Source organism: Lissotriton helveticus, chromosome 2_2 (assembly GCF_964261635.1).
Source record: "Lissotriton helveticus chromosome 2_2, aLisHel1.1, whole genome shotgun sequence".
NCBI lineage: Eukaryota > Metazoa > Chordata > Amphibia > Caudata > Salamandridae > Lissotriton > Lissotriton helveticus.
In genome coordinates this window covers 43,307,139-43,326,058 of record NC_136060.1, presented here as the reverse complement: position 1 = coordinate 43,326,058, position 18,920 = coordinate 43,307,139, and the positions used below count along the sequence as shown (strand labels likewise).

Sequence of the window (18,920 nt, the reverse complement as noted above, 5' to 3'; positions counted from 1 at the left end):
GGGCATTACCCTACCTCTTAAACATATTCTTCTATTTTAAAAAGGACTGAGCCTGTGAGTAGCTCAGGAGAAGACAAAGTTGCAAACACTCTTAACATTGCAGAAAACTGCAGACATGCAGGTACTATCAAACTGTTAGAACATGAAGTTCCAGCAACTGGTGGCTGTGTTACCTTCATGATTGAGGCACACAAGGTGTTCGGATCAGAGGTATTCTATTCTTGGGTTCAGCTCCCACCTGCAGATCCAATGACTAAATTGTTCCACACATACATTGTAGCTGACCCACCCGCAGAATACATTCCAAATGAAGATATTGAAGTCCTGTTAACTTACCAGCAGCATAAAATCTGGTTTCAAGTTGCCCTCCCACATACAACATCTATCGTGAGACTAGACCTGGCCAGTCTCAGCGATATACACTCCACATCCCGAGATAGATAGATTACCAGTGGATGAAGTCCATAAACTATACAATTACACAGTGAAGTTATACAGATACATTATGCAGTTCGTCATGCGAACATTAACAGTCCAACCTGCGTGAAATGCTCCAGCTGGTCCCCATCAGACCACACCTACAATTAACCCACAGTCACTGAAATTAGTAATAGGGACAATTCCTTCCAAATGGGAGCAAATTCTGTTCTGGGTAGCACAAAAAAATGAACAGCTGGAAGCAGTATTTCTCCATATGGGTCTGCAGAAAAAACATAGAATGCTAACCATTTGCTTGCCAATGGCGATTGAAGATTGTACCACTTGGAGAACAATATTTGCTGCCCATTATGTCAGAATACACAGTACTCCTTCCTTAGCAGTTGTTCCTGAAGTATTGAAACAAATACAGAATGAGTACGGGGCAGGACCTGCCCTGGACTTGGGACTGAAACTGTTGGGTAATTTTGCCTAAAGTCTCTGCAAAAATGTTGAATAAAATAAAGGGGGAGGCAGCAGCAGTGGCCATACACAGCCGCCTAAGGGAAATAGCATCTGGAAATAGGGAGTGAGACTTACCAAAAATTATTGAAGAAACCTTTGCTGAATTAGGTATAGATAATTTGGGAACAAAACCAGGGAAGCCACAAATGGCGGGTAGTCCCAACAAGGGCAACTCGAAGCAAGCAACCACTTTTTCTAAAAAGAAATGGGAAAACAAGAATTTAAAAATATCAATTCAGAAAAGAATTCATGATCTAGGAGTGGGTCTACCCAACAGGAGTCCTCTGAAAAGAAGAACAGCCTTAGGAATTAACATTACAAAACCTGATAGGTATCAGGACACTGATACAAGTTATGTTCATTCCTTAAAGGGCTCTTCAAAAAACACTCAGAGAGGGACGGGCGATCAAAACAAAAGACTGAAGATCGCCAAAGACAAAAAGGCAAACACATTGCACTTCAGATTACATTATCAAACAGGAAGATCAACCTAAGACAAAACCTCAATTCAAAAAGAAGAAAGTAGCTGGCTTAAAAATTAGGCATGCCCAGGTTACTGAGGACTCAGGTTCTGAATGGGGAATGGCTCTGATGATGCTAGAAAGTGCAGCAGAAGTAACAATAGCTCACCAGAACCTGAAGTAGTTTCTTGTAACAGCAGTAATAAATGAGCACATCACAGTGGAAACACCGGATACCAGAGTTAGTCTCCTGCATAGACTGTATGAAATTACACTTCAAATAGATGGGGACATCTCAAGGAAGTTCATTTGTCTCTTTTGGGACAATTTGACCTTTGGATATGACATACTGCTAGCAGTAAAAGATTGGCCGTCTGAATTTGTGATGGATTGCCCAAAAGGGGAAAGTGTCATTTTGCCTGCTTTCTCTGACCTCGATCCAGAATCTTTAAAACAGACATATGTGCAGTGGTGGGCACTAGCGCTAGCTCCGGCAGTAAACGGCAACCATGTAGGATGGGACATGGAGTCTACCCACCACAAAATCCCATTAAAATCTACTCCAACTCCACAGATACAGTACCCTATAAAAAAAACATGCATACAGGCAGGTCAAAGAAATCTTAGACCAACTCGAATATCAAGGTGTGATTGAGGCTTGCACCTTCCCGACGAATAATCCTTTGTTTCCAGTAATAAAATCTGACAACACATATCATCTAGTTTTAGATTACCGACATTTGAGCACATGCACACGAACATTTGCAGTTCAAAAGGCACACAGTGCCTCATTAATGAATAACATTGTGTGGACAAATACAAAAAAGACATTAGATATCTTCTGCCAAAATATAGCTCCAGACAGCAGATATTTGACAGCATTTTCTGCACTCAGCAAAATCTTTGTTGTTTGCCTCAAGGGTATAAGAACATCCCGGAGCTATTCTCGGCAAAAGTGTCAGAATTATTACAAACATGTGACGAGGGGGCTGTGTCCTATGTAGATGACATCTATCTGACGGACGAATATTACTTGATTACTGGATCGCAAATTTCCCACACTGATATTGTGTAATTTGTTTTACTGTGTGCAGTCTCACAATGAATATCTTCATTGCTGTGGCCAGAATGGGTTTAGAGATTCCAAGGGTTGCACAATAAAACATAAATTGTTATGAGAACAGGTGGCAAAGCTGAAAGCATGCCTGTCATGGGCTCAAGTTATTCACATATTGAGTCACCAGTGTGTTGGCGTACACGTTGAAGGGAATTCAATGGCTGATGAAGTCGCCAAGGCGACAGTGAGAACTTCTGCAGTTGATGCAATCACTCGTTCTTGCATGAGGATAGACGGAGACATACTGATAGCTGTCAATGCCTCAAAGAATGGCTCTGCCATCCCAAAAGGCTTTCCACTCAAATATTCTTATACATTAGATGCGCAAAACATACTGTATGCTCAAATTCCAGCAGTGGGGGATAGAGTTAAACCAAACAGTTTCTAGACTATGTTTAACTGTAGCTGCACATGAGCGTCTGGGCTCTGCACACGCAGGAGTCACTGCTACAGTTTTGTTACTGAAGTGGAAATTCTGATGGCTAAGTTTGTCTAAATGAACAAAGGCTTATGTCTTAAAGTGCGACATCTGTCAGCAGATGAAAGGTTCTACTGTAGCACTGCCACCACAAACACTATTACTCATTTCAGACAGACCTCTTGCGTGTGTCTACTTGGATGACTGCGGTCCCTTAAATTCAGATGGACCTACAAGTACATCTTGGTGGCAGTGAATTCATGCTCTAGATTTCTATGGGTTTGGCCTCAGTGCTTGGCTGACACTCCAACTGTTATTAAGGATATGCGAGTATTCATCGGGACATGCGCAATTGGCAGGTTACATATTGACCGTGGCCCTGCGTTTAGCTCTTGGTCTTACAAGGAAGCCAAGGAAAGTATGGGTGTGGCCTTGCGGTACTCTTCCCCCTACCATCCCAAGGGAAATTTGGTGGTGGAGAGGAAAAACTGGGACCTAAAGCAATCCTTAACAATAAGGGTATTAGGTGTGGCGGTAGTTGGGTCAATCACCTATATGAGTCCAGAGGGCATTGAATAATATGCCAAGAAAATCCTTAGGAGGGCGTACCCCTTGGAGATCCCGTTTAGGACAAGAATGTGGGTACCTGACCTCAATTGTGCCAGCACAGTAGCAGATGTAAAACCATTTGAATTGAATGATCGTTTGGCTGTTTTTCAGGAATTCAATTAATCCCGGGCATTACAGAGCAAGGAAAACGCACTGCCACTGGGGAAGTGAAACCGGTCCAGAAGGACCTGTCTGGGTCCCAAAGGTTGGGGACCTGGTCAGAGAAAAGATTGTAGACAAGAAGGAGTTTGGGCCATCCAACAGAACACCTGAACCTTTCCTGGCGGTTCAAGGAACAAGAACAGCTGTTTGTATGCCCAGAACTGAAAATTGAAAGAAAAGCTATACTTATGAGGCATTTTAACACACGAGGAGTACAGACTTGCAGGCAAGCCTTGATAAAGTGTCCACACTCTGAATATATAACACTGAACACAGCTTTTGTAAAGTTTTTAGTAAGAACTGGAACAAAATGAGACCAGCAAAATTAAATTGAAATGTACTGTATGATGCATATAAAAATTAAATAGTATTATGAAATTGATAATATCAAATTTAATCTACTTAAAAATATTGTTTAATTAATTCAGTGTTTACTACTTATCAGTTTCTTCTTTTTTAACTTGGACTTTTATAGCTTGAACGATTGTTATCATATTGTACGATTGTAATTAATCAAACATTAAAGAATAAATGAAAAATTAAAAGAACAGTACTTCTTCCACCTCTCGGCGACCGAAATTAAAAACAATTTGTCTCCATTGATCCGATCAAACCACACTATGTGGCAGGTTCTCAACAGTAGCCGCAGAGCTCCTCTCACTACTATACAGCAAGTTCAGATGGAAAGACTAATAACATTCTAAGACTCCTCTGGGCAAGATGCCATAGTGGCCAATAACGGAGTACAAATTACACCTGTTGATACAGGCCAACATCCAAATGAAACTGAAACGCAATTTGCAATTCAGCTCAAAATGAATTTTACATCAACGTGCCTTCATAAGAAGCAACTGCCAGTTCTACAAATACTGCTGAGCTCCCATTGATAGATTGAATTGCGTATGGCTACTTCATCAACTTCGATGACTTTTCTTCAGATCCAAGTGAACCTGAGCTAACACCACCCATTTCAAAGAAAGAACAATTTTGACAGTTCTATCTCTGGCTGAAAAAACTTACTTTGTGTCCCATGATTGCATCTTTGGTTTGCAGTAGGGATCCTGTTCCTGTTAGTTTGGATTAGTATAGTAACTGTCTTTTTCCTACTACTGAATGGACATTACCTCCCAAAATGCACTACAGTCCAACCTGTGAACTTGGTCTTGAAACTACATACGCCATCACACCGCCAACAAAGAGGCTTGTTCCTAGTGAACATGTCAGCAGTTCTAGTACCGGATGGTATAGTTTGGGATAGGGTTTCCTATGATGTATTTGGTCCTACAGAAAATGTGAAAATTGCACTTGTGTTAAAATTTTATATTTACATATACATATATATATATTTTTTACAGAGTTTTATATAGCGCAAACTTGACCCGAAGGTATCAGAGTACTTCACATAGCACTAGTTGTATTACATGAGGATATTCATTTTTTTTTTGGTTAGGCACAGGGAGACTAAGTGATTTGGCCAGAATCACAGGATGTTCAGCATTGTTGCCGAGACTCGAACTGAGTTCCCCAGATTTGAGGTTGACCGCCCTAGCCGTTAGGCCAACTCCTCTCCATATGAATGATTTCATTACCCCAAATACACTATCTGATGATTGGGACATTGAGACTGTAGATACTATGCTTTCAGATTTACAACAATCTGCTGTATTTTCTTACAGGGAATTGTACGAAGATACACGTGACTTAGACAGCATGTATTGTTACCAGCATTATAGTCATCACTTTTTTGCATGGAGCAGGTGTTCCGCGCACTGTAATCATTAACCATCAATGGAAACCTTGCCTGACACCACCGAAAGGTAGTTCTACCACATTTGCACTGTAATTAGCATACTTTTCTGTGTTTAATAAATCACATCCAATGTCATACTACTATGAGTTATTACAGACTAATGCAACTGCGAAGAAAATGATGCTGACAAATACCAAGCTCATATATTCAACAACTTTCATCTCCCAACTGTCTATACAAGGTTTCGACTATTGGTGGGACACTATAGACACAAAATCCATCTTGGGACAAAAGATTGCCAGGATCAGGGAACAGAGGCTTGCCTCATACCATTACAGATAACATTCCTGAACAGAACAGTGCCACAAACTACAGATGTAAAAAATAATTAAAGACCTGAAAACACCACACATTCCCTTGCCCATACCTATTGCAGGTATATCAAATGACACACTGACAAGTGAGGAGAAACTTGGTGCAATGATACCGAATGGTACATACAATTCTTAGGCTCCCAATTGGTATCAAGCAAGATTCAAGGCTATCGTTATAGTGTTTAGTAGCCACAGGCCTGACCCAGCCTATGTACACAGAGACGACCCCAGGGTAGTGACTTCTTATAGTGTAGGGAAGTTTTGACTAGAATGGCTTAAAACCTCAACATTCCAATAGGTGAAACAGCACATGTCCCTCCTAGCTGACAACATGGATCTTAGGGATTTCTTGCAAGGTCCCAAGAAACCGCATAAGAAACGAGTATATGCCATCTACAATGAACTATAGAAAATCTCCCAACAGGATGCTGCTGAGAGATTACTTAAAATCAATAGTATTAACCTAGATAATTTACTGACTGTGATAGACAGTTTTATGACCACACGATACTCACATATTTATTCACTGAGCAACACTGTGTCCTCCACAATTGACATAATGGAACAAGATTTGTCTATTCTACAGCATGGGCAATCTCAATTGCGCTCCATTATGCTTTTATGCTGGACGCTACAATCACTGTGTTCAAGCCACATGTCATGGCGATACATTAACAGCACAAACCTGTTCTCTGCTTATAATCTGACCGACAGATAGTTGCCTATGGCACGCAGAGATACAGCATACACCATGGTGCTCATTGAAAAATTTGAGAAGTTAGCTTTCTCTGTAGCAGAGTCAACATCTACACAATGTAAATTCATGGCTATATCACACTGCCAATCACAACATTTCAGTTCCAATACTGCCTTAGATACATCCACGTAGGCAGGTATGAAGCATAGGGTGAAGGGTTCATAGAGGAAACCTGTGAGTTACCAACTAGATATAAGTGCAGAAATAAGGACACAGAAGTTTTCTTAAGTGGTACTGACTGCGGGAAGGCTTTAAGTAAGACTTTAGTGTGCAAGGAAGATTGGCTTCATGGAACGTGTAATGCTTAAAAGGGAACTTATCTGGCCACTTGAAAGGCTCCCCAGCTGCCGTGATCCATCCGGTTCTTTAATTACTTTTGAATGGAAGTTTTTTAGTGCTAAATGATCAAGGCTGTTGTGGAATGGCGCCAGGCATTGCTTATCTAGTCACAGTAAACTTCAAGTGTGTTTGCTGTAAGCAAGTATTGTTTCCCCCAGCTCACGCAGTTAGGAAGCACCACTTTGGCCTTCATTAAATGTTTCCAGTACACGGTTGGATTCGATGAGCAGACTGAAAGCCATGTTATTTCAACAAAATGTGGTCTTAAGTTCAGCCCGTGAGACATTTGATCTCTAGGTTGCAAGGTCTTCAGCAAAGATACAGGCCCTGGTCCATACAAATTTTCAGATCCATTTCGGAGAAATGGTTCATCATATCTTTAACTTGTCTGTTACGAGTGGGATTGTACTCTTATTTAAGCAATTTGGTTCAGGTCTCTTAACCACCTTTCAGGTCAGCTTCAGAGTAATTCCAGCTTTCATACACTCCGTACTTGGAAGCGTTTTTGGAGGGCTTCCTTTGGTCCTGCTTTCGGTAGCGGGCATCCTGATTTTAATACTCTTGCTTTGCACTAGACGTCACAATCCATCATGAAATGGAGAGAACACTGCTGGAACCACGTTGTTGAGAGCATTGATTCCTGTCTTTCAGACCGGTATGGCGAGACTGTACCTGGCCTGTGTTCCATTGCCTCTGCAGCAGATTTGACTACGTGTTAGACGTGTGTCTGACACTTCCGTTGGTTGCCCTGCTGGACATTGAAGCGCTACTGGCGCCTTTGCAGGCCCACACTTGCAGTTGTCCACAGCATATTCCTATGTTGATGACAGCATTTCTAGAAGCCTTGAAAGGATGCTTCTGCTTCTGTTGGAAGGGATATCGGCTCTGCTCCAGAAATACAGGCATCGGCATCAGGCGTGTACGCATCTAACTCTTCCCCAGCAGCTGCCGGGGGAACTGGAGATGACCATGTTTGCTCATGGGATATGATACTGGAAGTTCTTGTGGGGCTGCCAACCTGGAGATAAGATGATCAGCGATGTTCAGTGTTCAGTGCAGGATTCATAAACAATTTGGCCTCCCATGCGCTGGGAACTGTTTGCAACTTTTTTTATGTTTACCAAATTGAAGGTCGAGTGTGACCTTGTTTTATTTTTTCTCTCCTCTTGGCTCTGACTGAGCTTCATGGCTTTCAAGGTGCTCAGTGTAATAATAACAATACATACAAATATAGAGGACCTTTTGAGCGCTTCTTTAGGGAAAATGACTTTCTTTTATTGACATTTTTTTATAGGCTTTTAACAGTGCTTTTTAGTATGTTTTATTATAAGTGATTTTTAAATGCCTTTTAATAATGTTATCTTTATCATTACCTAGCTAACCTTGTTGACCTTTTGATGAGGAGTTACTGTTATGTCTTTCAGGATAGTCACATCAATGTATACCCCATTTTTAAATAAATTGTCTCATCCACACAAAAACGATTCTAAACAGGTGAACTTTTACCTAGTAGCTTGCTCCTGTCTCCTCGACACCAGGCTCTAAGTATTCTATAATAATCCCTGTACCTGACGTACATAAACAAGTCCCCAGGCACGGCAGATTTTTTCTGTATAGGGGTCATCACTTTTTCATCCTTAGCTGTGCATGATCACTGTTGTTTAGAAAAGCATTGGTGATTGTTTTCAAAACATTTATGATTGTTTTCAAAACATCCATGGTTGTTTTTTAAAAATATATTGATTCTAGAAAAACCCTGAAGTGACCACTTTAGTATAAAAGACCCTCACTCCCCCTACAAATTAGAGAATTCCTCCATACTGTGGTCTGACATCCCTTGCGGGTTGTCATGCTCGACACAGAGACTGGGTCCTTAGTTCTACACCATCAGGTGAGGGGGCTGGCTCATCCCTAGGGGGTTTCTTGGCTACAGATACTCATAGATATATGCATCTGCACCTACACATCCAAGTCATGCTAGGTACATTTAGGCAAATTACTTAGGGCACGCATTTTAGGAATATACAAGTGCTACTGTTTTTATCTGAACTGCTACTGTTCATCTTCTTAGCACTATGGTAGAAATGTAGCTACTATTTACTATATTGGTACTAGCAATCTCTTTCATATGCTTCTGTCTCCTGATTGTCACGGCGCATATGTTTTACACCAGATTGTCGCTGGACCAATAAATAATTATTGAAATATCCTAATCGCCAACCTGTTTTTTTTCTGAGAGAAAGCAAGCACGAGTGTCTGTGCGAAAAGTACTGTGACCACGTTACCTGAGGAATCAGGGTTGTCATGTTCAGTGGTTGCCAGAGACTACCCACACCACTGTAGGGTGGTAGTGGCACTGAAGAGCTAGCTGGTCTAACAGCTGTCATATCCTTTGGGGGTGTCCAAAAGCGGCTGGGACACCAAGCCCTCAGTTTAGGTCATCCAAAATGCGCATGTCCTTGGGGACTCCTAAGAACTACATGAAAGTGATTGGTCTGAGCGCCGTGACACGCTGCTCAGTCAGGGGCTTTAGGGGTGGCCATGTTCTCTATGCAGGCTATAATGCAACCTGCATGGAGAAGGGGAAAGTATGCATGACTGGTTTGGGTGGCCCAAGAGAGACAACCAAACAGTCAATGCGCACTTAGCAGTGGGCAAACCACTACTTCCCTGGCCTGCTCCGTGAGCAGAGCAGCCCCACAAAACCCACCCGCCAGCAAAGCAGCAGGAAGCATAAAATGATAATAAAGCAAAATGATTATCATTTTATGTTTCCTCTATGTATGCCACGCACTGCTTAAAAGCAGTGTGGTAACACTCCTCCGCCACAGCGGAGGAGCCGCCTCTGAAGAGTGCATAAAAGAGTACTGGGGATAACTACTTTATGCACTCCAAAATGCATTTGTGATAGTCCTCACAAAGCGTAAATGCACTCCCAAGCAGAATAAGTTGCACATACACATTATAAGTAATGTATGCTCGTCTCGCCAATTTTATTATGGAAACAATTCCATTTGAAACCAAACATCTTTGTAAATCACCCCCTAGAACTTCAGCCAATTTCCTCATTTGTGTCACAATTTAGCTGTTGTGTGTGCCTTACTTTTTTTTTCAGACCTTGCACTCCTTCCTTTACTAGTGTTGTATTCTATATAGTAATAGTATGCATGTTGCTTGTCCTCATTTTTAATGGGAATTTTGTGCATAGCAGACAAAGGGTTTCACAGATGTTCGTGGGGAATAATCGTGCTTGTAACATGCACATTTTCATCTTTTTATCAACATAAATTAAAACAAAGCATGGAATACATATTCCGACTTGTACTGCACTTTTAGTGTGAAAGCAATATTTACTGAAGATAAATGCTATCATAGTACTTGTTCTTGCTGAAAGGATTCAGGAAATCGCAATTTTATACAGATAACTTTGTAACCCACCTGTATAATTCATAGGTGTTTCGAGTTCGAATAGGGCAACATCATAGCCCGTTTCAGCTTCTTGTTTTGTATAAGAGGGATGGAGAAAGATATTTCTAACCTTATGATAAGGAGCGAATGCATTTATTTCAGACTGCATTAAAATGCCAGCGTAAACAAGCCAATTTTCAGGTTTGCTGAATCTATAAAAAATCAAACAAAATCAGAGAATATGATATCGAGCATGCTCCATTTCATTGCCTTTCACACCAGGAGCTGATTAGGTGAATATGGTGTTCCATACATAATTTGGAAAAACATTTAAACTTTAGAGAACAAAATTCCTGTTCAAAACTGCAATTTACTTCAAAGATATTTCAAGACAAACTGAAATACAAATTACAGGGCACATTACGATGGAGGATGCGGAAAATCCTCTGCGGACCCACCAAAGACCCACCGCCACATTAGGATGGCTGGTGAGTCCTGGATTCTGTCCGCCGCTTTTCCGCAGCGGTTGGCTTACAACCGCCGCGGAAAAGGCCTAATATGGTGGCGGTGTCTCTCAGACACCGCTAGACATATTAGGATGGCTGTGCAAACATGCTTTTCCGCGGCGGATTCTCCGCCGAGGAAAAGCATGTGGATCTTCACCTTGGGGGCCCACAGCAGGCCCCCTGGGTGAAGGGGGAGTGGGGGGTGCACATGGGGGGTACCTATAGTACCCCCCTGACTTTGCGTGCACGAAGCGGCAGGCACCGCGCGGTGCCTGCCGCTTTGTGCATGCAAATGCACTGCTTTAATTTTTTACATTGCGACGGGTGCTGCTTCAAGCAGTACCCGCCGCAATGTAAAAAATACAGGATGTGACCGCCAGGGTGGCGGTCACATCCTAATTGCCGTGGAGGGACCACCGCTGCCCATGCGGACAGTCCCTCTTACCGCCATCATAATGGGGCCCTAAATGTTAAAATGGATTTGCCGCCTCACATTAGCACCATGATTTTTGAATAATTGGTACATATTATATGACAAAGAGAGACCGACGCCTGAATTTCGTACCTGTTATAAATTATAATCTTAGATGGATGAAAGGAATAGGACCATATAGCGCTTTCCTTACTCCTACATCAAATGTAGCATATAGGGGAGAAGGACAGGAATAAAGCAATGTTCTCAACATATGTAAAATGACAACATCTCAAACCACAACATCTCAAACACAGATTAACACAGATTAACTGCCTTAAAATCATGGGAAAATACGCATGTAAAATAAAGCTCCAAAAGAAAACATATTAAGAATAAAAAGAAAGGAATAGGACTGACAAAATATCTACTCTATAGCGTAGGTGTCCAGTGTTGCAGCTATAGGTTTTTGTTTTTGTTAGAAACAGGGTTATTGGTTGGCATGGGGTGAACCCTGGTCAAGCAGAAACCACAATCCTAGCCAGGGTAAGGCATTAGCTAATTCTAAATTGGCCATTGCTGACCCTTCTAGCATCTTGGCCCAGAGCAGTCAGGCTTAACTTAGAGGCAATGTGCAAAGTATTTGTGCAACACTTCAAACAATAAAACAGTAAAAACACCAAACAAAAAGTTCCCATTCTAGGTTAGAAAATTAGAGCACATTTTATTAAATAAATAAAACGAAAATTACACGAATCCAATCGGTAGACATAGAGGTATGAATTTTTAAATTAGAAACTGTAAAATAGCACCTAAAAGTATAAAGCGCCAACTGGGGATACCTGGTTGTGCTGGACCGGTCAAAGTCAAAAGTTCAGGCCAATCACGATGGAGCGCAGATCAGATACAGTCCCAGATTAGTCCTGCTGAAGGTCTACTGTCTCTAGATTTGTGCCAAGAGTCCTGTTCACATTAGAGAGGGTCGCAGGGAGCAAGGAGAGCATCGCTGGCAGTGGTCGGCGTGGCTCGAAGAGCGTGACAGGCTTTGCAGATGAGCTGGCTGAAGCTTTGCGTTGGCAGTCCTCCGCGGGAAATTGGTGTGCGAAGAGACAGGCTGGCTGGCGGTGTTTCATGCTGATTTTAGGTGTGAATGGTACAGTTATGGTGCAAACCGGCCCGTTTGAGTTCACTTCACGAACAACCCAAAAGCTTGATTTAAAGAGTCTGGGAGCCACCCCGAGGGTCCCAGACCTGGGAGGCACCACTTAAGGGTCAGGAAATCGCAGCAGACGGGTCCAGGAGCAGTTGGGGAGCCTCATATGTCCCTAAGGCTCATATCAGGAGGCCAGCAGACTAGCCCTTTGAGGCACTCTGGGGCCATGGGTTCAAAATGAGATGCAGGTTCAGTTCTTCTTCGTCAGGCAGGAGGGCAAAAGGCAGCAGATCAGCACAGCAGCGTAGAGGTTTCTATGGAGTAGCCCTCCAGCAGAGTGTCAGTTCTTGTAGCAGCACAGCAGGCTCTCTTTGTGGCAAAGTAGCCACGGGTCCAGAAGTGTACTGAAGAGTTGGTGAATGAGGTTCTTCTTTTATACCCTGGTGCCCTGGTTCTGGAAGGTGGAAGAAGCTTCTAGAAAGTGGCTCTGAAGTGCATGTATTTTCATAACTCCCCAGCCCTGGCTTCAAGCTGGCTGAAGTGACAATGCAGGGTTGTTAGGCCCTTTGTGTGAAGGCCGAACACAGGCTATTCAGTTGTAAGTGGGGCCATGCTCAGCTCTACCTGCCCCATCCTGTCAGTGTAGGGCCCATCCATGCACACCTAATTTCTCTATTGTGTGACTGTCTGGGAGGAATTCACAAAATCTGTCAGTTACTCACAGTCATGTGACCCAATATAGGTTATAGGCACAAAAGGGCTAAGGGCAAGAAAATGGCAACTTTCTAAAAGTGCCGTTTTCAAAATTGTAATATAAAATCAGACTTCATCATTTTAAATTCCAGTTCCCAAGACACCAAACATGAACCAGTTATCTCTTTATATTTGGAAATTATAGTGGGAGAAATAGGCCTCACAGTAGTAAAAAAACGAAATGTGGGAGTTTTTCACTACTAAGACATGTAAAACTTAGAAGTACATGTCCAATTTTGTGATTACACAGTGCTCTGCCCTATCGGCTACGTATGCGCCACATAGGGCCTACTGTATGGGTGACTTATATGTAATAAATGAAGATATTAAGGCTTCACAAGTGGGTGTAAATGCCCAGTTGACATGGCAGTTTGAAACTGCATTCAGGATGCAATGTCAGGCCTGGGACATGATTTACAGTCCATGTTAGGTGGGTGGCACAAACGGTGCTACAGGCCCACTGGTAGTATTTAATTTACAGGCCCTGAGTATATGGTATACCACTCTACGAGGGACATATAAGTAAATTAAAGATGCAATTGGTTATAAGTCACTTTAATCATGTTTTAGGGGAGTGAGCACAAGCCCATTAGCATTGGTTAGCAGTGGTAATGGCCAAAAAAATAAAGTCAGTAAAAATAGAAGAAGTGAGTCAAACTATGTGTGGGAAGACCACCCTAAGGCTGACAGGTCTAAGAGTTATTTATGTTGTTTCTTTTTTTAAGGTACATATTTACATAATTAGTTGCAATTCTTATACAAAATAGGTCATTCTGACTGGGTGCTACCTCTCATTGTAACTGTGATAATCATGTTAATCTCAGCTTTCAGAACACTGGGCATCCACTTCATTTCTTGTCATTATGGACACAGTTTACATCCCTGAACTTTTCACCTGCAATTGATTACTGCCACATGTGTTAGCCTGCCTAGGTTAAAGGATGTAAACAAAGGAAAGGGTCTACTGAATATACTACAAGTCCATCTAGTGCAAAGAACATGCAACATACAACCAAATTGTCCCCACTCGAGGCATTTACACTGACTGGATTACATTCACACTAGCTTGTTTAGGATCTGACGTGAGTTAGGGGACACCTATCCCGCCTTGGGTAGAGTGCCTTGGAAACAAAGCTCTCAAAAGTGTTGCCACCTGAGGATATTCTGGGACCCTCTCAAGACAATTTGTCAAATAGCATTTTAAGAAGTGATTCAGTGAGGCAGACACCTTGAATAAAAAGCCCTGTGACTAGGGTGAAGGTGATCACTTGTGTGCAGACATACAAGATAAGTACTGCTCACTAATCTAAATTAAGGGGAATATATAAATAGTCAAATTTTTTCCCTCCAAAAAGCACTTCTTTCAGATGTAGTAGCTCAAACTCCATTTACACCACTATACGTATCATGTGATCGGGGCAAAGAGTTAAACATCTTTGAATCCATAATACGTTTTCCTAATATTCGCTCCGATGAAATTCAGTCCAGAGAGTTCACCTGCTGGAGTTGGCCCATGACATCTGGCATCACAAGTTCGTTTTTGAGTTGGTGGGTTGACTAACTCATTGATTGTAGCTAAAGAGAAATATCTTAAATTAGGAATTAAAGTATATACACTCCATTTATTAGGCCCCGCATAGTGAGAGACTTGTCACACAAACGCATGACCATCACTTTAAAGGTCATCTTTAAGTTTACTGATTCAATTGAGAGTATTGTACTGTTAGAAATGGGGCCTATAGTTTGAAGTGGTTTGCACCCTGTCCATGTAGGGACCCTCATTCAGGGTAAGTAAGTTGCACCCTCAGAATAACCTGTACTCACCCACTTGGTAGCTTGGGAAGAGCAGTTAGGCTTATCTCAGAGGCAATGTCTAAAGTAGCACAGTGAAAACAATACAAAAGGACTATGCTCCAGTTTAGAAACATAGCCGATATTTATGTGATTAAAACAAGACCAAAATGACAAAAATCCAACATAGACAAATCAAGATGTGAATTTTCAAAGGCTAAATAAAGTTGTCCTTTTTAGAAATCAATGGTTGTATTTGACCAAGACAAAGTATCTTCAATGCATTAAAAATCAAGGATGGAGGAGGAGCTTCGCGCGATTCCAAGATGGACGCGTGAGCTAAGAGCTCCCGGGACCCCTTCCACCTCCGGCGACTATCCTGTCATCTATCCTGATTCTGACGACGGATATTTTTCATTGACGCCCTGCTGATGCCAGCGCTCTTTTCGGGACTTGTTTTGGCCGTCGCACGCTGAACTTACTGCGACCTGAACTTTGAGGCCTACCACGTATGCCAACCGGGGGCTCAAGTCCCCGAGGTACCCAGGTGGCAATCGAACAACAACGGCTGGTAGGCCACGCCCTCTGCCCTTGGTGTGCTTTCGGTTTCGTTTTTGCTCCTTGTGCCAGCCCACTTCCCGATCGGAGTTCTTGCTCTGCAACTGCCAGTCTAGTGCTTGTGCTGTGCCCTTATTCACTCGCAATTCGGTGCCTGCCACGACAAAGGTTGTTTTGCCCGAGTTTCGCACTTCCAGTTGGAGTTTCTCCCCAGTCATGACGGGCAGGCCAGTTGTCGAGAGACGCGGCGCTAGAGGTTCGTCCCGAGGGGGGGCCACCCACTCTCAGCCTATTGATCGCTTTACTCGACCTAAGGGCTCCCCGGGCGGATCGAGTGGTGCCCTGGAGGAAGCTGGGGATGGTGCTCCTGATGACGAGGAGCCTACTCTGAAAGACGTGATGGGCGCCATTGCGAGTATTCAATCCAGTATGGGCCAGCAGTATGAAACCCTGGCTGCTAAAATAGACACGGTGGCGGTTGATGTTTCCCTCATCAGAGCGGACCTTGGGAAAACAAACGAGCGTGTCAAGTCTCTTGATCTTAAGACCGCTAGTCTGACCACGGATGTCTCGGACCTCCAGACCACGGTCCGTAATCTTCGGACCACTTGTGACCTATTTGCCAATCGGTTGGAGGATTTTGAGGGCCGGGCCAGGCGCAACAACGTCCGCATCGTTGGTGTCCCGGAGAATTCTGCCGATATGCCTGTTGATATCCTGGTGGAGGACCTCGTGTTGAAGCATCTTGCGGCGAAGGGCCTAAGTAAATTTTTTGCGGTCGAAAGGGCCCATCGTGTTCCGGGAGGCAAGCCGAAGCTGGGTGCCGCTCCACGGCCTATTATAGCTAGACTATTTAACTTTCGCGATAGAGACGCTATCCTGCAAGCATCGCGAACCACTGGGCCCATTAAATTTGAGAACGCTTCGATTAGTTTCTATCCGGACTTCACGCAAGCTGTCCAGAAACAGAGGATGGGCTTTACGGGCGTGAAGAGGCGCCTCAGGGACCTGGGACTGAAATATGCCATGCTTTTCCCGGCCCGCCTGAGAATCGAACATGCTGAGCGTGCCTTTTTCTTCGACCGCCCTGAGGTGGTGAGTGACTGGTTGGACACTTTGCCGAAGCGTACCGAGGGCCCGGAAGACTCGAGAGGAGCCAAGGGAGGCGTGGAGGACCAGGAGCAGTGAGTCTGCGTTGGCCAGCCGGAATGCATCGCAGGGGCTGCTGGACTGTGTTTTGAGTATTATGTGAATGCCCGGGGGTGTGGGGGGGTCTGAGGGATCTTCCTCCTCTGGGGATTTTTTTCTCTCTTTCTGTAGGTTAGTTTAATGGGGCGACAGGCACACTGCAAGTTGGGGTGGCTTTTGGGTCTACCGCAGGGGTGCAGGGTGGGGGGTTCGTTACTATTGGGTTCCTTGGGGGTGGGGGGGGCCTTTTTCTTCTTGTTTGTTTCGAGGCTGTGCTCTGTTTTTCACTTGCTTTCACTTGACTGTTTCGAGGTGGGGGGTGCGGTCGGTTTGCTTCAGGGATAGGGGGTAGGGGGCTTAGGGTTTTGAGCTGGAATGTCAATGGTCTTGGGGACAGGATAAAACGTGGGATTGTGCTGCAATACTTGAAGAGGTGCTCCCCGGATGTGGTCCTGCTTCAGGAGACCCATTTGGTGGGCAACACGTGCCACGCTTTGCACAGGAGAGGCTATCGTATGGTGGCGCACTCCGGCTTCACCTCGGGATCGAGAGGGGCTGGTATCCTGGTCAAGCATTCCCTTCCCTTGGAGGTGGATACCACACTGTTAGATGATAGGGGCCGCTATGCTGGCATTACCGGGAGATGGGAGGGGAAATTGATCTCCATACTGTCTATTTATGTTCCGCCTGGGCTGCAGTCTACTACGTTCGCTGACTTGGGCGAGGTCATTCTGGGCTTGCCCGAAGGCTTGCTTGTACTGGGCGGCGACTTCAATTCGGTGGCAAATGGTGAGAGTGATCGTAGCCCCCCCCGGCTCCTCCCTGCATCGCAGTTGTGGTTGGGGAAATTCCTTGATGCCTTTGGGTTGGCCAATTGTTGGAGGCAGCTGCACCCTGGCCAACTTCAGTATACCTTCCATTCGGGGACTCACAGAAGTCTCTCGAGACTTGATTATATTGTCGTGCCTATGGTGCAGTTGGCCTCGGTGCGTGAAATCAGAAACTTGGCTAGGGGGATCTCGGACCATTCCCCGTTATGGTTTCACTTAGACGTTTGTTTGGGGACGGGGGGCCGTATCGCCCCGATCAATCCGTGGCATTTCCAGAACCCTAGACTCAGATCCGAGGTGATCAAGTGTGTGGCCTATTATTTTGCAGAAAATTAGGGATCTGTCTCCTCCCCTGTTTCATTGTGGGAGGCCTATAAGACGTTGATCCGAGGTCAGACCTTGTCCCTTGTGGCCGATGAGAAACGGCGCAACCAAGAAGAGGTGGTGAGTTTGGAATCTGAGATTGCGGTGCTTGAGGGGCGATTGGAGGCTGGAGTGACGCCTGAGATTCTGCATGTTTTGGCTCTTAAGCAAACTGAATACAGGGCACTTGTGACTGCTGCTGCTGAGGCGATGCATCGCATGCAGCAAGGGCGACTCTACGATGTGGGTGATAAGGCCGGGAAGTTGATTGCGTGGCTGGACAGGAGAGACAGATTGAATCGTGTGGTGCCAGTGATTGAGAGAGATGATGGAGTGCGAGTCGTGGACCCGGTGGAGATAGTTGAGGTGTTTGCTCAGCATTTTCGGGTCGTTTATGCCCCGGTTTCGGGCCTCCCGGAGGAGGACTCGTGCTTGTTACTTCGCGACCTTGCGCTGCCCTGTCTCTCGGAGTCTGACGGGGTGTTAATGGAGGCTGATTTTTCCGCTAATGAGGTTGCGCTTGCCATTCGCTCCCTTCGTTCGGGGAAGGCTTCGGGCCCTAATGGTATACCGGTTGAGTTGTATAAGTTGTGTCCAGACAAAATGGCGCCGTATTTGCTGCGTATGTTTGCGGCCTCGCGAGATCTTGGCTCTCTTCCCGGGGACCAGAGGCTGGCTTCCATCGTGGTCATTCATAAAGATGGTAAGCCCCGCGAGCGTTGCTCATCGTATCGTCCAATCTCCCTTCTGAACACTGAACCTAAGATATTGGCAAAAATACTGGCAAATCGACTGGTCACGGTGATCAGCGGACTGGTTCACCCAGATCAGTCCGGTTTTATCCCATAGCGTAATACTGCTCTCAATCTTCGCCGTCTGCATGGCGTCATCGCGAGGGCGGGAACTCTTCGTGAGTCGGCCATCTTGGTTTCTCTTGATGCTTCGATGGCCTTTGACACGGTTGAGTGGCCGTATTTGTGGGCCACCCTCGCCAAGTTCGGTTTTGGCCCTAAATTCATCACCTGGGTT

At 44.4% G+C, this 18,920-nt stretch overlaps 1 protein-coding gene across 2 annotated transcripts in view; it reads right to left on the bottom strand.

Annotated features, from left to right (window-relative positions):
- The window catches only part of LOC144821267 (plasma kallikrein-like), a 524,784-nt gene that overhangs the window by 132,825 nt on the left and 373,039 nt on the right, over nucleotides 1-18,920 (bottom strand). Inside the window, exons 12-13 of one of the 2 annotated variants that reach the window (XM_078678094.1) lie at nucleotides 10,368-10,549; nucleotides 1,018-1,137 (exon numbers count right to left, since the gene is read on the bottom strand). In XM_078678094.1, the coding sequence (XP_078534220.1) occupies nucleotides 1,018-1,137; nucleotides 10,368-10,549 (302 nt within the window). The remainder of the gene's footprint in view (nucleotides 1-1,017; nucleotides 1,138-10,367; nucleotides 10,550-18,920) is intronic. The other variant, XM_078678095.1, reaches the window with a different exon arrangement.